General features: G+C 52.8%; 1 protein-coding gene across 1 annotated transcript in view; it reads right to left on the bottom strand.

Annotated features, from left to right (window-relative positions):
* The window catches only part of SULT2B1 (sulfotransferase family 2B member 1), a 48176-nt gene extending 33801 nt beyond the window's left edge, over positions 1-14375 (bottom strand). Inside the window, exon 1 of the mRNA XM_050772505.1 lies at positions 14135-14375. Coding sequence (XP_050628462.1) covers positions 14135-14205 — 71 coding nt within the window. The 5' untranslated portion in view covers positions 14206-14375. The remainder of the gene's footprint in view (positions 1-14134) is intronic.
* Between the last annotated feature and the right edge of the window lie 4017 nt (positions 14376-18392).

Genomic DNA, 18392 nt, shown 5'->3' with positions numbered 1-18392 from the left:
TTTGGGAGGCCGAGATGGGCGGATCACGAGGTCAGGAGATCGAGACCATCCTGACTAACACGGTGAAACCCCGTCTCTACTAAAAATACAAAACTTAGCCGGGCGCGGTGGCGGGCGCCTGTAGTCCCAGCTACACGGGAGGCTGAGGTAGGAGAACGGTGTGAACCCGGGAGGCGGAGCTTGCAGTGAGCTGAGATCTGGCCACTGCACCCCAGCCTGGGCGACTGAGCGAGACTTCGTCTCAAAAAAAAAAAAAAAAAAAAAAAGACTTCAGTGAGCTGTGGTTGTACCACTTAGGTGACAGAGCAAGATCCTGTCTCAAAAACAAACACACACACACAAAAACAGTAGTACACTTTGGATTTGCATGGTTTACTGTAGGTAAACTTTTATTTAAAAAACAAAACAGGCCGGGCGCGGTGGCTCACGCCTGTAATCCCAGCACTTTGGAAGGCCGAGGCGGGCGGATCACAAGGTCAGGAGATCGAGACCATGGTGAAACCCCGTCTCTACTAAAAATAGAAAAAAATTAGCCGGGCGCAGTGGCGGGCGCCTGTAGTCCCAGCTACTCGGGAGGCTGAGGCCGGAGAATGGCGTGAACCCGGGAGGCGGAGCTTGCAGTGAGCCGAGATCGCGCCACTGCACTCCAGCCTGGGTGACAGAGCGAGACTCCGTCTCAAAATAAATAAATAAATAAATAAATAAATAAAAAATAAAAATAAATAAACAAAACAAAACAAAACAAAAAAAAAACACTGGCCGGAAGCAGTGGCTCACATCTGTAATCCCAGCATTTTGGGAGGCCGAGGCAGGCAGATCGCCAGAGGTGAGGAGTTTGAGACCAGCCTGGCCAACAGAGCGAAACCCCATCTTACTAAAAATGCAAAAATTAGCCGGGCATGGTGGTTGGCACCTGTAATCCCAGCTACTTGGGAGGCTGAGGCAGGAGAATTGATTGAACCTGGGAGGCAGAGGTTGCAGTGAGCCAAAATCTAGCCTTTGCACTTCAGCCTAGGTGACAGAGGGAGATTCTCTCTCTCTCTCTCTCTCTCTCTCTCTCACACACACACACACACACACACACCCATAAACAAATATTGAAGTAGTTAATAATATGCAGCCTGGAATGTTTAGGGTGAAACATTCAGATGTCTGTAATTTACTTTGAAATGCATCAAAAGTAAGGATTAGGCTGGGTGCCGTGACTCACGCCTGTAATCCTAACACTTTGGGAGGCCTATGCATGTTGATCACCTGAGGTCAGGAGTTTGAGACCAGCCTGTTTAACATGGCGAAACCCTGTCCCTACTAAAAAACCAAAAATTAGGACGGGAGCAGTGGCTTACGCCTGTAATACCTGCACTTTGGGAGGCTGAGGCAGGTGGATCACCAGGCCAGGTATTCAAGACCAGCCTGACCAATATGGTGAAACATTGTCTATACTAAAAATACAAAAATTAGCCGGGTGTGGTGGTGCAAACCTGTAATCTCAGCTACTTGGGAGGCTGAGGCAGGAGAATCGCTTGAACCTGGGAGTCAGTGGTTGCGGTGAGCCTAGATCTCGCCACTGCACTCCAGCCTGGGCGACACAGTGAAATCTCATCTCAAAACAACAACCACAAAACCACCACCACCACAACAACAACAATAACAAAAAAGCCAGAAGGATTGATACATGGCTAGAGGGATGCAAAGATCTGTGACAAAACAAGTACTATACAATAAAATTTCAGTGTATCCTGAGAGGGACACTGTAAAAAAGAAAAAAGATTAAAAATATGTTAAAACCCCCAAATTTTAGTGGTGGTGGGTATAGGGGTGTTCACGGGGTAATCCTTCCATTGTTCTTGTAAGTTTCGAAAAATTTCATAATAAAAGGTTGGGAGGAGGAGGTGGCATTTATTTGGCAAGATGTCTGACATTACAAAGAACGGAAAAGCAAGGGTGGAGACAGATAGAAAGTCGTATCTTAGTTATGTAAAAAAGTAATCCGGGCACAGTGGCTCACACTTGTAATTGCAGCACTTTGGGAGGCTGAGGTGGGAGGATTGCTTGAGCCTAGGAGTTCTAAACTGCGGTGATCCATGATGGGGCCACTGCAACTTTTGAGATGGAGTCTCACTCTGTCGCCCAGGCTGGAGTGCAGCGCTGCCATCTTGGCTCACTGCAACCTCCGCCTCCCAGGTTCAAGCAACTCTCCTGACTCAGTCTCCAGACTAACTGGGATTACAGGTGCCCACCACCACAGCTGGCTGATTTTTGTATGTGTGTGTTTTTTTTTTTTTTTAAGACGGAATTTCACTCTTGTCACCCAGGCTGGAGTACAATGGCACAATCTTGGCTCACCGCAACCTCCACCTCCCGGGTTCAAGCGATTCTCCTGCCTCAGCCTCCTGAGTAGCTGGGATTACAGGCATGTGCCATCACACCCGGCTAATTTTTGTATTTTTAGTAGAGATGCGGTCTCACCATGTTGGTCAGGCTGGTCTTGAACTCCTGGCCTCAAGTGATCCACCCGCCTCAGCCTCCCAAAGTGCTGGGATTACAAGCGTGAGCCACGGCGCCTACGCCCCGGACTGCATCTTGTCTCAATCAGTTCCTGCCCTGTCCCCAGAGGCCACCCCTCCACCTCCCACACCGCACAGATTGTGTCAACTCCATCTTGCATGCTCTGGACCTGTCATCTTATAGAAGAGGCTCTTTGGTGTCTTGGTTGTTTTTGCCTAGCATAATGTTTCTGACATTTTCCGTGTCTGTGTGTACATTAGAGCTTGTTCCCGTTTGCGGCTGAGTAGAATTCCACTGCATAAATAAATCACAATGTGTTGATCCAATCCTCTGTTAATGGACACCTGGGTGGTTTCCAGGTCAGGCTATTACTCCCAAAGCCGCCACAGCTGTTCCTGTCTTTGTGGGAACCTGCGTTCTCATTTCTCTCGGGCAAATAACTAGGAACAGAATTGCTAGGTCACAGAGTGGATATCATATGATTTGCATTGTAGTAGCTGTAAAGTAGGTTTTAAGATCTGATAGGAGGCTGGGTGCAGTGGCGCATGCACCTGTCATCCTACCACTTTGGGAAGTCAAAGCGGGAGAATGGCTTGAGCCCAGGAGTTCAAAATCAGCCTGGGCAACATAGTGAGACTCTGTCTCCACAAAAAATCTATTTTAATAAAATTTTATATTAAAAAATATATAATATATTTTTATCTCAAGCCTGTAATCCCAGCACTTTGGGAGGCCGAGACGGGCGGATCACGAGGTCAGGAGATCGATACCATCCTGGCTAACACGGTGAAACCCCGTCTCTACCAAAAAGATACAAAAAACTAGCTGGGCGAGGTGGCGGGCACCTGTAGTCCCAGCTACTTGGGAGGCTGAGGCAGGAGAATGGCGTAAACCCGGGAGGCGGAGCTTGCAGTGAGCCGAGATTCGGCCACTGCACTCCAGCCCGGGCGACAGAGCAAAACTCCGTCTCAAACAAACAAACAAACAAACAAAAAAAGATCTGATAGGGAAAGTTCCCCCTTCACTTTTTTCTTTTCTTTCCAATTCCTGCACACTTGAAGTCTATATAAATATCGGCTGGTCACGGTGGCTCACACCTGTAATCCCAGCACTTTGGGAGGCCGAGGCAGGTGGATCCCTTGAAGTCGGGAGTTCAAGACAAGCCTGGCCAACATGGTGAAACCCTGTCTCTGCTAAAAATACAAAAATTAGCTGGGTATGGTGGTGCATGCCTGTAATCCCAGCTACTTGGGAGGCTGAGGCAAGAGAATTGCTTGAACCTGGGAGGCGGAGGTTGCATTGAGCTGAGATCGTGCCACTGTACTCCAGCCTGGGTGAGGATGTGAGACTCTGTCTCAAAAAATAAATAAATAAAGTCTGTATAAATATCGTATATATCCTCAAAACAGGTAAAACTGTGATCTATAAATAATAAAATAATAATAAAAATCTATATAAATATTCATATGATTTTTAATTTTTATTTATTTACCTCCCAAGTAGCTGGGATGACAGGCACACTCTATCACACCCGGCTAAATTTTTTGTATTTTAGTAGAAATGGGGTTTCATCATGTTGTTCAGGCTGATCTCAAACTCCTGACCTCAAGTGATTCTCCTGCCTCGGCCTCCCAAAGTTCTGGGATTACAGGTGTAAGCCCCTGGGCCCGGCTAATTTTTGTGTTTTTAGTAGAGATGGGGTTTCGCCATGTTGACCAGGCTGGTCTTGAACTCCCGACCTCAGGTGATCCGCCTGCCTCGGCCTCCCAAAGTTCTGGGATTACAGGCGTGAGTCACTGCACCCAGCCAAGGCCCATTTTGGAGAAGAGGAGAGTGGGGCTCCGGGATGGAGAGCATCTTTCACCCACCTCTGCCTGATGGAGCACACACCTTAGGTTCGAGGTCCCTGGCTCTGTCCCTTGAAGCCTGGCAGTCTCACCACAGGCCCTGCCCCTCCGAGTCCCGCTCTAGCTGGGCTGCCAGTATTGTTCCGTTCTCACTGTCCAGTTTGGCTTGTTCCCTGAGTGTGGAATGCTCCACCACACCGTGGAACCGCACCCTGCGCGACACCTTTCGCCTGGGGCACTTCACTTTTTTCTGTCCTCCTTGCTCTCAAACGCCTCCTCTCTCTCTCTCCCTTCCAGCATACCTTTATTATTTATTTATTTATTTTATCTTAATTTTATTTATTTATTTATTTATTTATTTATTTATTTATTTATTTTGAGACAGAGTTTTGCTCTTGTTGCCCAGGCTGGAGTGCAATGGCGTGATCTCGGCTCACTGCAACCTCCGCCTCCCGGGTTCAAGCGAGTCTCCTGCCTCAGCCTCCGGAGTAGCTGGGATTACAGACATGCACCACCACGACCAGCTAAATTTCTATTTTTAGTAGTACAGGGTTTCTCCATGTTGGTCAGGCTGGTCTGGAACTCCCAACCTCAGGGGATCTGCCTGTCTCAGCCTCCCAAAGTGCTGGGATTATAGGCATGAGCCACCGCACAGGGCCCGAATTTATTTTTTTGAGACAAGGTCTTGCTCTGTCTCCCAAGCTGGAGTGCAGAGGTGCGATCTCAGCCCCATTGCAACCTCCGCCTCTTGGGTTCAAACAATCCTCCTGCCTTAGCCTCCCAAGTAGCTGGGATTACAGGCACCCACGACCACATCTGGCTAATTTTTATTTTTTTAATTTTTGAGACGGAGTTTTGCTCTTGTTGCCCAGACTGGAGTGCGATGGCGGGATCTCAGCTCACTGCAACCTCCACCTCCCGGGTTCAAGTGATAGGCTCACTTCGGCCTCCCAAAGTGCTGGGATTACAGACGTGAGCCACCGCGGCTGACCTAATTTCTGTATTTTTACTAGAGATGGGGTTTCACCATGTTGGCCAGGCTGGTCTCGAACTCCTGACCTCAAGGGATCCACCTGTCTCGGCCTCTCAAAGTGCTGGGATTACATGAGCCACCATGCCCAGCCTCAGTGACAATTTTTGAAATTGAGTATATGTGGAAATGCTATTTCAGATAGATTAGATATGTGATTAAAATTAATTTCACTTGTTTCTTTTATGTTTTTTAAAACACGTGGCTACGAGAAAATGTTTTCCTATGGGCTCGTGGTATATATCTATGGAGGGTGGCCAGAGTCATGGAAACCACAGGGGGTGACAAGGCCCCCAGAGAAGAAATGGCCACTGAGGGGCAGCCTCTGACTGCAGTTCCAAGCCCCTGTCGGATTCCTTTCTCTGGCATGAGGGTTATGAGTGGGGCCTCAGTTTTCCCATCTGTAAAACGGGCATTGTAACACTGGGACCACACACGGCTGTTGGGAAGACTGAATGAGCTCCTCCTCACACTGCCCTCAGCACAGGGCCTGGCTCAGGGCAGATGTTCAGGAAGCTCGTCATTATTATCATTCCTCACCTGTCTCCTCCCTCCCTCCCTGGCTCAGCAGCGGTCCCAGAAACTGGGGAAGGAGGAAAGAGAGAAACAGCACAAACGCTGAGTCAGCCGTGAGCCCCGGTCAAGCCCTTCCCCAGTCATTGCCCGTTTCACAGACGCTCAGCCCTCAGGGCAGTCCTGTCTACCAGGAGGGTCCCAGCTCCTGAGCCACAGAGGCGGCGTTCGAACCTGGGACTGCCTTCCTGTGGGCATTCTTCTTTTCTTTTTAATTTTTTTTTAAAGGGAGATGAGGGTTTGCTATGTTGCCCAGGCTGGTCTTGAACTCCTGGCCTCAAGCAATCCTCCCGCCTCGGCCTCCCAAAGTGTTGGGATTACAGCCGTGAGCTGTGGCACCTGGCCCCTGCAGGCATTCTTGCCTGCGGTGTCAGGGTCCCCACTTTCCCAGATCCTTGGGGCTCTGGTCCCCGTGTAAGTAGCCGGCCACACCTGTCTTAGGGCCTCCACTCCAGGCCTCCTGGCAAGGCTAGGGTCTCCCTTCTCGGCCTGGCATTTATTCCATGTCATGGGTGACCTACTGGGTCCCACAGTTCCTCCTCCAGACCCTCCAGGTGGCAAACTGGGCTGCTCGGTTCTTTCCAAATGGGTCCTGAACTCAGCTGGCCAACATGGAGAAACCCTGTCTCTATCAAAAACACAAAAATTAGCTGGGTATGGTGGTACATGCCTGTAATCCCAGTTACTTGGGAGGCTGAAGCAAGAGAATCGCTTGAACCCAGGAGCCGCAGGTTGCAGTGAGCTAAAATCGTGCCACTGCACTCTAGCATGGGGGACAGAGCAAAACTCTGTCTCCAAAACAAAACAAAACAAAACAAAAAACAAAACCAAATGGATCCTGAACTCTGAACGTCCCCACTTCTCAGCCTTTCCTCTGCCGGTCCCTACGCAGGCCCGCCAGGCACAACTGCCACCCCCCACCCCAAAGAGCGAGTGGAAAGGAAATCGCATCCTGTCCCTCACTCCTCAAGCCTGAGTCAGGGGCTGGGGGGAGAAGGAGGGAACCGTGAGCATCTTTTTCCACTTCTCCCCAAGTCCCCGCATCCGCTAGTGCCGGCCCCAAAGCCCCTCTCCCTAGTCTGCCCGCCCAAATTTCACCCAGCGGGGAGGCAATGTCTTATTATTTCTTAATTGTTTGAAACCTCTTGATCAGCCCCTGTCTCAGAAAAAGCAGCTTCAGGGTGCGATGGCTCACTCCTGTAATCCCAGCACTTTGGGAGGCCGAGGCGAGTGGATCACCTGAGGTCAGGAGTTCGAGACCAGCCTGACCTGTATGGTGAAACACCGTCTCTACTAAAACTACAAAAATTAGCCCGGCATGGTGGCGTGCTCCTGTAGTCCAAGCTACTCCGGAGGTTGAGGCAGGAGAATCGCTTGAACCCGGGAGGCGGAGATTGCAGTGAGCCGAGATGGCGCCACTGAACTCCAGCCCGGGCAACCAGAGCGAAACTCCGTCTCAAAAAAAAAAAAAAAAAAAAAGAAAAGAAAAGAAAAAAGAAGGCCGGGCGCGGTGGCTCAAGCCTGTAATCCCAGCACTTTGGGAGGCCGAGGCGGGCGGATCACAAGGTCAGGAGATCGAGACCACAGTGAAACCCCGTCTCTACTAAAAAAAATACAAAAAATTAGCCGGGCGCGGTGGCGGGCGCCTGTAGTCCCAGCTACTCAGGAGGCTGAGGCAGGAGAATGGCGGGAACCCGGGAGGCGGAGCTTGCAGTGAGCCGAGATCGCGCCACTGCACTCCAGCCTGGGCAACAGCGTGAGACTCCGTCTCAAAAAAAAAAAAAAAAAAAAAAAAAAAGAAAAAAAAAAAGCAGCCTCACGACTGGCAGGGTTGTGGCCGTAAAATCATTCAAGTGGCTCAGCCCTCCCCAAGGAAGGCGGGACCGGGGTTGAAAAACCAGAGTTGGCCCCTCCTCGCCCCGCCCTCCCCGCCAATAAGAGGCAGAGATGAGACGGTGCCGGCGCCAGGGACTCCCGAGATCAGAGCGAGGGGAGGAGCGGCCATCGCAACTCTCCTTGGCTGCCCGAGGCGCCCCAGGTCCAAAGGCCGGCGTGGCTTCTCTGGCCTTGACACTCTCCGTAGCCCAGCATGCAGGGAATGCAAAGAAACGCCTGGAACCGCAGAGCGCCGGCTATGCCTCCTGTCTGGGTCTCCCTCCCGGATCTCGCTCCTTCCGGGTCTTGCTCATCCCTAAGTTCCCCATCCAGGGCGTGATACAGTCAGGCTTCCTGGTTCAAATCCTGGCTACGCCCTGCTTGGCAGCTGTGTGACCCTGGGCAAGTCACTCAACCTCTCTGGGCCTCACCTCTCGCAGGGGATGACAGTAGTTAAAGTGGGTTAATCTCAGACCGCTGTGAGGATTAGATGAGGTAATACAGACAGCACTCAATAGGTTGAGAACAACTTCAAGGATGTTACAGGGATTATAACATCCTGGGCTTGTCAGTCTACTGGCTCTGCAGCCCATCCTGCCTACCGCCTGTGCCAAATGTTTTCCTCTTACGATTTTTTTTAATTTTTTTTAATTGTAATTTTTTTTTTTTTTTTTGAGACAGAGTTTCACTCTTGTTGCCCAGGCTGGAGTGCAATGGCACGATCTTGGCTCACCGCAACCTCTGCCTCCTGGGTTCAAGCGATTCTCCTGCCTCACCTCCCAAGTAGCTGAGACTACAGGCGCCCACCAGCATGCCTGGCTGATTTTTTTTCTATTTTTAGTAGAGAGAGGGTTTCTCCATGTTGGCCAGGCTGTCTCGAACTCTCGATCTGCCCGCCTCGGCCTCCCAAAGTTCTGGGATTACAGGCATGAGCTGTCGCGCCCGGCCTCTTACGATTTTAATTTAGCCCTTATTATCCTTTTTAGTCCTTTTTACATACAAGGCCACATGGAACACATATTAAATTTCTTTTTTCTTTTTTTTTTTTGAGATGGAGTTTCAATCTTGTCACCCAAGCTAGTGTGCAGTAGTGCGATCTCAGCTCACTGCAACCTCTGCCTCCTGGGTTCAAGCAACTCTCCTGCTTCAGCCTCCCGAGTAGCTGGGACTACAGGCAGGCACCTTCACGCCTGGCAAATTTTTGTATTTTTAGTAGAGACAGGGTTTCACCATGTTGGCCAGGCTGGTCTTGAACTCCTGACTTCAAGTGATCTGCCCTCTTCAGCCTCCCAAAGTGCTGGGATTACAGGCATGAGCCACGGAGCCCGATCTCACATATTAAATTTCTAAAGCATAATTTATAACCAACCTCATAAACTAGAACATTCTGAGCGACGCACCTTGCTGATATCTCTGGGCCCCTCCCTGTAGCATCTACTCTTCCCTTGAGCTGCTATCCTGAATTAAATTCTGGTCAATTCCTTGTTTGGTTTTTATTTTATTTTTTTAGAGACAGGGGTCTTGCTGTGTTGTCTAGGCTGGAGTGCAGTGGCACGATCTCAGGTCACTGCAACCTCCGCCTCCTGGGTTCAAGCGATTCTCCTGCCACAGCCTCCTGAGTAGCTGGGATTACAGGCATGCGGCATGACTCTGGCTAATTTTTATATTTTTAGTAGAGACGGGGTTTCGCCATGTTGGCCAGGCTGGTGTCGAACTCCTGACCTCAAGTGATCCACCCGCCGCGGCCTCCCAAAGTTCTGGGATTACAGGCGTGAGCCACTGCGCCAGCAACTTTTTTTTTTTTTTAAATCACGTATGTGTGTATTCTGAAAACAATAGTTTCTCTCCTTCCCTCCCGGGTGCTTAAAGAATGAACCGTTTGAGAGCCACTCAGGTCTGCTGCAGGATGACCCACCACAGGGAGTTTCCACTGCGGCTGCCTCTCTTCGGACCCAGCTGATCCTTACTCTCCTGAAGCCACCTACGTCCCTATGCCCCAACCATTCCCTCTCCCAGCATGGCCTGCCCCTCCTCCCCGTCTGCTAACCCTGACTCATTCTGGAAGCCCCAGCTCAGAGGTTGCTTAATGGAACCTCCATTCATTCATTCATTCTCGACATCCTTTCCACAAATTTCCCACATTCATTTCCTATCCACGAACAGGCCAATATTTTGGTGCCACGGGGCAGATTTGAAGTTAGACCGGCATGATCAGGGACCTGGAACCTGGGGTGGGTGTCTGCCTGCCTTCTCTCATCCCCCTGGCCAAAAATCCTAAATTGCCTGTGTTGAATCTTAAAGCCTGAGCAGTTTGGCAAAGGAAGGAGAGAGGGCAGAGGTCAGTCCAGGCAAAGGACAGGGCACTGGTGCGTGCAAAGCCCCGAAAGTGGTGAAACCCTGTCTCTACTAAAAATACAAAAATTAGGCCGGGCGCGGTGGCTCATACCTGTAATCCCATCACTTTGGGAGGCTGAGGCGGGCAGATCACCTGAGGTCAGGAGTTTGAGACCAGCCTGGCCAACATGATGAAACCCCGTTTCTACTAAAATATAAAAAATTTAGGGCCGGGCGCGGTGGCTCAAGCCTGTAATCCCAGCACTTTGGGAGGCCGAGGCGGGTGGATCACGAGGTCAGGAGATCGAGACCATCCCTGGCTAACATGGTGAAACCCCGTCTCTACTAAAAATACAAAAAACTAGCCGGGCGTGGTGGCGGGCGCCTGTAGTCCCAGCTACTTGGAGGCTGAGGCAGGAGAATGGCGTGAACCCAGGAGGCGGAGCTTGCAGTGAGCCGCGATTGCGCCACTGCACTCCAGCCTGGGCGACAGAGCCAGACTCCGTCTCAAAAAAAAAAAAAATTAGCCAGGTGTGGTAGAGTGTGCCTGTCATCCCAGCTACTCGGGAGGCTGAGGCAGAAGAATTGCCGGGTGACAGAAATCCCAGGTGACAGAGCAAGACTCCATCTCCAAATAATAATAATAATAATAAATTTAAAAACATTTACCTGGGCATGGTGGCACATGCCTGTAATCCCAGCTGCTCCGGAGGCTGAGGCAAGAGAATTGCTTGAACCCAGGAGGCAGAGATTGCAGTCAGTCGAGATTGTGCCACTGCACTCCAGCATGAGCCACAGAGCAAGGCTCTGTCTCAAAAGAGAGAGAGAAAAGATCTTTCTGGGATCCCTGGGGAAGGAGCCAGATAAGCAAAGGCACTGTGGCAGGGAACAGTGTGGCCAGAAGTAATTTGAAGTAATAGAGTAGATAGGCCGGGCACGGTGGCTCGCACCTGTAATCCCAGCACTTTGGGAGACCAAGGTGGGTGGATCACCTGAGGTCAGGAGTCGAGACCAGCCTGGCCAACATGGTGAAACCCTGTCCATACTAAAAGTGTAAAAATTAGCTGGGCGTGGTGGCAGGTGCCTGTAATCCCAGCTACTTGGGAGGCTGAGGCAGGAGAATCACTTGAACCTGGGAGGCCGAGGTTGCAGTGAGCCGAGATAGTGCCACTGCACTCCAGCCTGGACTACAGAGCGAGACTCCATCTCAAAAAAAAAAAAAAAAAAAAATTACCCAGGCGCAGTGGCACGCACCTGTCATCCCAGCTAGAACCTCAGAGTGCCTGCTACGCCTCCCATCTGGGCTGAGTCTACCTCCTGGATCTCGCTCCTTCCTGGTCTTGCTCATCATCTCTACATTTCCTGTCCAGCGCATGATACAGTCAGGCTTCCCTGGTTCAAATCTTGGCTGTTCCCTGCTTAGCAGCTGTGTGACCCTAGGCAAGTCACTCAACCTTTCTGGGCCTCATCTCTAACACGGGATGACATCAGAGTGGGTTCATCTCAGATGGCGGTGAGGATTAGATGAGGTAATACACCTGAACCTAGGAGGCAGAGGTTGCAGTGAGCCAAGATCGTGCGACTGCACTCCAGCCTGGGTGACAGAGCCAGACTCAGTCTCAAAAAAAAAAAAAACACACAAAGTAGTAGAGTAGTTGGAATGCAGGTGAGGAGGCTGGGGGCGGGGTGGGTGAGGGCTGGGCGCTGAGGAATTCACTGGATGGCTGGGAGGAAGGGAGGAGTAGCCTGGGACAGCTGAGGTGGTGTTGGGGGGAGATGAGGAGGCCTGAGCTGGGGCTGTGGCAACCGAGAGGAAGAACCGGGGCAGAGAGTCAGGGGACTGGGGTGGGGATTGGGGACTGACAGGCTGGGGGCGAGCAGAGGGGAAAGTCGGGGCCAGGAGAAGCCCTGTGGATCTGAGCCAGTGATGTGGGGTGGGGGGGGCATCCCTGAGATGGGCAACCCAGGAGGAGATGGGAATTTGAGGGGGCTGCTGAGTTCAGGGGGATGTGGCGTATCTGAGGGGACCCGAGAGGGGGACACCCGGGAGGAAGCAGGCCCCGGGGGGATGCTCCAGTGGGCTCGCTGGGGAGAGGCACGCTTCCTGGCCTAGGGGATTCCAGAAGAGCCTGGAAGTTTGAGGTCCTAAGGGCACCCCCAGGGCGCCGCAGCCATTCAGGGCTGGAGGAGTCCTGCAGGGGAGGTGCTGTTCTCCCTCACGATGAAACCGAGCGTCGCAGAGGGTCAATGACTGAACCAAGGTCACCCACTTAGCGAGCACACTCAGGGCATTTTATGACCAGCTGGCAGGGCCTTAGCAGAGATAAAAAAGGCTTCCAGGTGCCTGGATGGGGTGGGGGTGAGGCCTTCCCAGAGGCGAGCTGGCTTATCTGTTTTCTCTGGAGGGAAGAATTGCAGAGCTCAGAAGGCCTGGATTAGCCAATGTTGAGTACCGAATGCTGGGGCCTGCCTCAAGCAGAACTGGGCCAGCCTGGTCACCGCTCTCAGCCCAGGAGGCCCAGAGACACTAGGAAGCTTGTCTAGGTCACACAGCAATCAGGATTGAACTGCGCCTGTCTCTGGAGTCCCAGGCACCCAAGAAGGCCTCTCCATGCCCCAGCTTCTGGCTGAGGGAGGGGAGGGGAGGGCCTGAAACAGTGGAATGAAAGGAGGCAGCCAGGCGCGGTGGCCCACGCCTGTAATCCCAGCACTTTGGGGGGCCGAGGCAGGTGGATCACCTAAGGCCAGGAGTTCAAGACCAGCCTGACCAACATGGTGAAACCCCTTTTCTACCAAAAATACAAAAATAAAATTAGCCAGGCGTGGTGGCAGGCTCCTGTAATCCCAGTTACTTGGGAAGCTGAGGCTGGAGAATCACTTGAACCCAGGAGGCGGAGGCTGCAGTGGACTGAGATTGTGCCATTGCGCTCCAGCCTGGGCAACAAGAGTGAAACTCCGTTTCAAAAAAAATAAATAAATAAAATAAAATAAGAAAGGAATGAGGCAACTGGGCTGAGAACGGGTCTTGGTTGTCCTCCTCCTCACAGCCCACGGTGGCTGGAGGGGTCCAGGCTGCCAGAAAGGTCTCACTTGGCAAGAGTACAAGATACGAGGGATTGCAGATTGTCTCAGCAGTTCGCTGTGTGATATGGGGCAGGCTGCCTGCCCTCTCTGGGCCTCTGCACGCTCACCTGAAAAACGGAGCCACGGGGAGGGGTGTAAAGGGACATCACCAAGGCTGTGAGGAGCAGGAGAAACCACAGGCTCTGGGGTGAGACAGACTGGCTTCAGATTTGCCTCTAGCTTTGTAATTGCGGTCATGTCGCATTCCCTCCCAGCCTCAGTTTCCCCACCTGGAAAGCAGGTGCTGTCAAAGTGCCTGACTCATCCCCAGGAACAGGGAGTCACGCTGAGCTCACGGAGGTGGGCAGTGCTCTGCCCTAACCACTCTTAGGATACCTGAAGAGTCCGGAGCCTGCCCTCTCAGCCCCAAGCCCCCTAGAACACAGATTCCCTCTGGGTCTCAGCGGCATCCCAGTTTCTCCCATTTCACCCCAAACACCCCCCTTATTTCAGGCTTGCATGGGGTGTCCTGGGCACTACAGGCTGTTGTGTTTCCTGAGCAACTACTGTGCACCAAGCGGCCTGCTCTCTTCCACTCCTCTATCAGGGAGACACGGGGCTTGTGAGCCCCTTTGGCAGACAGAAAAACTGAGGCCCCAAGAGGGACAGGGACACCCCAGGCATCCCCACTGGTGACTCAGCACGGCCATGTCCTCACTCCCTTCTCAGGAGGGACCTGTACACCACGTTGGATGCCCCAGCCCAGCCCAGCCCCGACAGCCAAGTCTGGGCTAGGCCTGCCGCCATGGGAGGCTGGAGGCCACCCTTGCCACAGCCTCTGGCTCCCCCAAACAGCCACGTCCTCCCCGGGATCTCCTGGCTCCTGCCCAGGTCTGGGCCTCACCTGATTTCCGAGATGTCAGGTTCATAGGTGTCCCACAAGCCCGGGATCTGGGGCTCAGCGGGCCCGTCCATGGCAGGTGGGTGAGGGTGGGGAGGGGAGGACGAGCAGGGAGCAGGCGGCACGGAGGCCAGGTGTGCGCAGCGACAGCGTCTGCCACCTGGGGAGCCCGCCAGGTGCCTACTCCGTGCCCGGCCCAAGGGGAGGGGCAGCACCCAGCCGGTTTTCCCAGCTGCTACCCACGCCTCCGACAGCGGGGAGAGGCCAGAGGGAGTCACCCTGCTCTGAGGGCGGGGAGGAGCAGTGATGGGCACGTCCTGGCGTCTGGTGCTCAGCTGGGGGCAGAGTCCAGGGGGTCAGTGTCAAGCCCACACTGGAACCTTCCAGGCTGGCAGTTCTGGGCCTGTGGGCACCCACCTGGAGCCCACGTTGCTCATTTGGGAAATGGCGCTGATCTCGCCCATCTCAGCGAGCTCATTCATTCACTCACTCATTCATTCCTTTATTCATTTGAGAAATATTTACTGAGCATCTCCCGTCTGCCCCGCACTGTTCCAAGCACTAGGCCACCGCTGGGGACGGGCGATAGAAACTCGCCTTCACGGGCTGATGCTTAGGGGCACCCTGGAAACACACACAGGGACAGAGGCACAGCCAGGACCACAGCAGCACAGACAGGGCGGGAGCCAGGGAGAGAGGGAGAGGACAGAGCTCGTGGGAGACCGAGACCTAGAGGGGGCTGAGACGCACAGAGACCCAGAGGAGAGGAGACAGAGACACACAGGGGCCAGAGACCTTGAGAGACACAACAGAGATACGGAGGGCAGAGACAGAGACACACAGAAAGGTCAGGGACAGGGAAAGACACGGATATGAGAGACGACTGCCAGATATGGTTGGGCGTGAGAGTTTGAAGGTCACAGTCCTGGTTTGAATCCCAGCTCCAGTGCCTCCCAGCTGTGGGGCCTGGAACCGGGCTCATAGGCTCATCTTGCCTTGGTTTCCCCATCTGTGAATCTTGCCTTGGTTTCCCCGGGCTGCTGTGAGGACTGAGGGAGACACTCTCAGCTGCTGGTGGAGTATCTGGTACACAGTGGGCTTGGCATAGACAGTGTTCTCTTCTGTTCTGCCCCTACCCCAAACCCTGGCCCTCCCCAGCTGTTGGTCCCTGACCCGTAAGAGTCCTGGAGTCTGGCCATGAAGCCAGTCTCCCCACCAGTGGTGGCAGGTGCCTGTAATCCCAGCTACTTGGGAGGCTGAGACACGAGAATCACTTGAACCTGGGAGGTGGAGGTTGCAGAGAGCTGAGATCGTATCACTGCACGGCAGCCTGGGCGACAGAGAGAGACTCCATCTCAAAAAAAAAGAAGAAAAGAAAAAAAAAGCCGGGCGCGGTGGCTCAAGCCTGTAATCCCAGCACTTTGGGAGGCCGAGACGGGCGGATCACGAGGTCAGGAGATTGAGACTATCCTGGCTAACATGGTGAAACCCCGTCTCTACTAAAAAATACAAAAAAACTAGCCAGGCGAGGTGGTGGGCGCCTGTAGTCCCAGCTACTCGGGAGGCTGAGGCAGGAGAATGGCGGGAACCCGGGAGGCGGAGCTTGCAGTGAGCTGAGATCCGGCCCCTGCACTCCAGCCTGGGCAACAGAGCGAGACTCCGTCTCAAAAAAAAAAAAAAAAAAAAAAAAAAAAGGCCGGGCGCGGTGGCTCAAGCCTGTAATCCCAGCACTTTGGGAGGCCGAGACGGGCGGATCACTAGGTCAGGAGATCGAGACCATCCTGGTTAACACGGTGAAACCCCGTCTCTACTAAAAAATACAAAAAACTAGCCAGGCGAGGTGGCGGGCGCCTGTAGTCCCAGCTACTCAGGAGGCTGAGACAGGAGAATGGCCCGAACCCAGGAGGCGGAGCTTGCAGTGAGCTGAGATCCAGCCACTGCACTCCAGCCTGGGCGACAGAGCGAGACTCCGTCTCAAAAAAAAAAAAAAAAAAAAAAAAAAAAAAAGCCAAAAGAAGGCCTGCGCAGTGGCTCATGCCTGTAATCCCAACACTCTGGGAGACTGAGGCGGGTGGATCGCCTGAGGTCAGGAGTTCGAGACCAGCCTGGCCAACACAGTGAAACCCCATTCTACTAAAAATACAAAAATTTAGCAGATTATGGTGGCAGGTGCCTGTAATCCCAGCTATTCGGGAGGCTGAGGCGGGAGAATCGCTTGAACCCTGGAGGCAGAGGTTGCAGTGAGCCAAGACCGCGCCATTGCACTCCAGCCTGGGCAACAAGAGCAAAATTCCGTCTCAAAAAAAAAAAAAAAAAAGGCCAAAACAAATAAAATTGTATTTACTGACCAATTATTGTTGCATAGGTGAGGGGGGTGGAAGAAGTCAGAGTCATCGAACAGATGCAGAAAGGGGGCCCAGAGAGGTCATGTGACTTCTCCCAGGTCGCACAGCACTGCCCGCCTTCACTCTGAGGGCGAGCAGAAGAGGAGGGTTCTGGGATATCCCATCTCTCAGTTCACCACCCCAAGACCCGTCTCCAGGAGGCTCAGCTGTGGGAGCGCCCACCCCTGCCCCCAGCCACCACTGACTCCACATCCTCAACATTCTGCCTTGGTACTTTCAGTGTTAAGCCTTGATGTTCCCTGCTGTGAAAAGGGGTCTCCTGCAGGGCGGGTGGAAGGGTGAGAGGGCCAAGCTTCCCCCTCTGAGGCTGAGTGAACCCCTCTGATGTCGGAGGTGGGGGACTGAACCATGACACCCCACCTGGCCTCAGGCTGGGCTGCCTACACCTTTGTTTTCTATTCAATGACCCTTTGTCCTGGCTCTGTGTGTTGCTAGGGCGGGGAGGTGGGGAGAGTCTGGGGAAGGGAATGCCCAGGTCCTTAGGGGTCCTGAGAGGGAAACTGGCAGGCAGGTGGGGAGGCAGCCCTGGGGCACAGGAAGGTCGGGGAAGGGAGCAGTAGGGCCTGAGGTTGTACCTGAGTGGGCAGTGGCAAGAAATTGGCCAAACTAGGAGGCCTAAGACCCAGGGGAGGTTTCTACTGCAGGGCCTTTGCCCTTGCTTTTCCCCCGCCTGGCATGCGGTTCCCGATACCTGGGAGCTTCGTGGGCTCCCCTCTTTCGAGTCTGCCCAGTGTCACCTCCCCCAGGCTCATCCACCAACTTCTCCATTCCTCTTTCCTGTTTTACTTTTTCCCATAGCACTCGTCACCATCTGACCTCCTAAATGTTTTGCTTCTTTGTCTTGTTTATCATCTGTCTCCCCACGAGACTGTCAACCCCATGAAAGAAGGGCTTGTTCTATGTCACATCTTCAGTTGTTTCCCAAGGGAAGAGCCTGGAATATAGTAGATGCTCAATAAGTGCCTGTTGGTGGAATGAATGAATCGTCAGAGGAAGACATGATGGAATGAGTGAGGGTCATGGTGGTGCAAGGAGAAGTCCGTCGAATCTCTGTGGAAAATGAGGAGGGAGCTGAGGAGATGCAAAAGCCTGATTCTGGGAGGCGAGGGGTCCACTCCCAGAGGTGGCAAGGAAGAACCAGAAGACACCAGAGTGACATTTTAGCCAATTATGGGAGTGCAGGGATACTAGTACAATCCCCCAGAAATGAATCTGAGGGGATTGGACATCTGGGAGACAAGGATGAGACTAGAACGATGAAGGAGTGGGCCGGAGCTGGTGGCTTACGCCTGTAATCCCAGCACTTTGGGAAGCCGAGGCGGGTGGATCACGAGGTCAGGAGTTCAAGACCAGCCTGGCCAACATGGTAAAACCCCATCTCTACTAAAAATACAAAAATTAGCCGGGAGTGGTGGTGGGTGCCTGTAATCCCAGCTGCTCAGGAGGCTGAGGCAGAGAATTGCTTGAATCCAGGAAGTAGAGGTTTCAGGGAGCCGAGATTGTGCCACTGCACTCCAGCCTGGGTGACAGAGCAAGACTTGGTCTCAATTAAAAAAAAAAAAAGATGAAGAGTGTGGGAAAATGCAAGTGGAAAACGCAGTGCCACTTGGTCATGGGTAGTGAGAGGAGCAAGGATTATACACTCATTCATTCCTCCAGCTGTTCATCCCTCTATCTATGCATCCGCCTGTCCCTCTATTCTTCCATCATCCATCCACCCAACCCATTCATCCAGCTACCCAACCACTTATCCAATCATCCATTCAACATCCATCTATCTACCCATCCAACCACCCATCCCTCCATCCATTCATCATCCATCCATCCATTCATCCATCCATCCAACCTTCTACTCA

The sequence above is a fragment of the Macaca thibetana genome, chromosome 19 (assembly GCF_024542745.1).
Source record: "Macaca thibetana thibetana isolate TM-01 chromosome 19, ASM2454274v1, whole genome shotgun sequence".
Taxonomy (NCBI): domain Eukaryota; kingdom Metazoa; phylum Chordata; class Mammalia; order Primates; family Cercopithecidae; genus Macaca; species Macaca thibetana.
The sequence above is the reverse complement of the archived record's forward strand: the minus strand, read 5'-3'. Positions and strand labels throughout refer to the sequence as shown.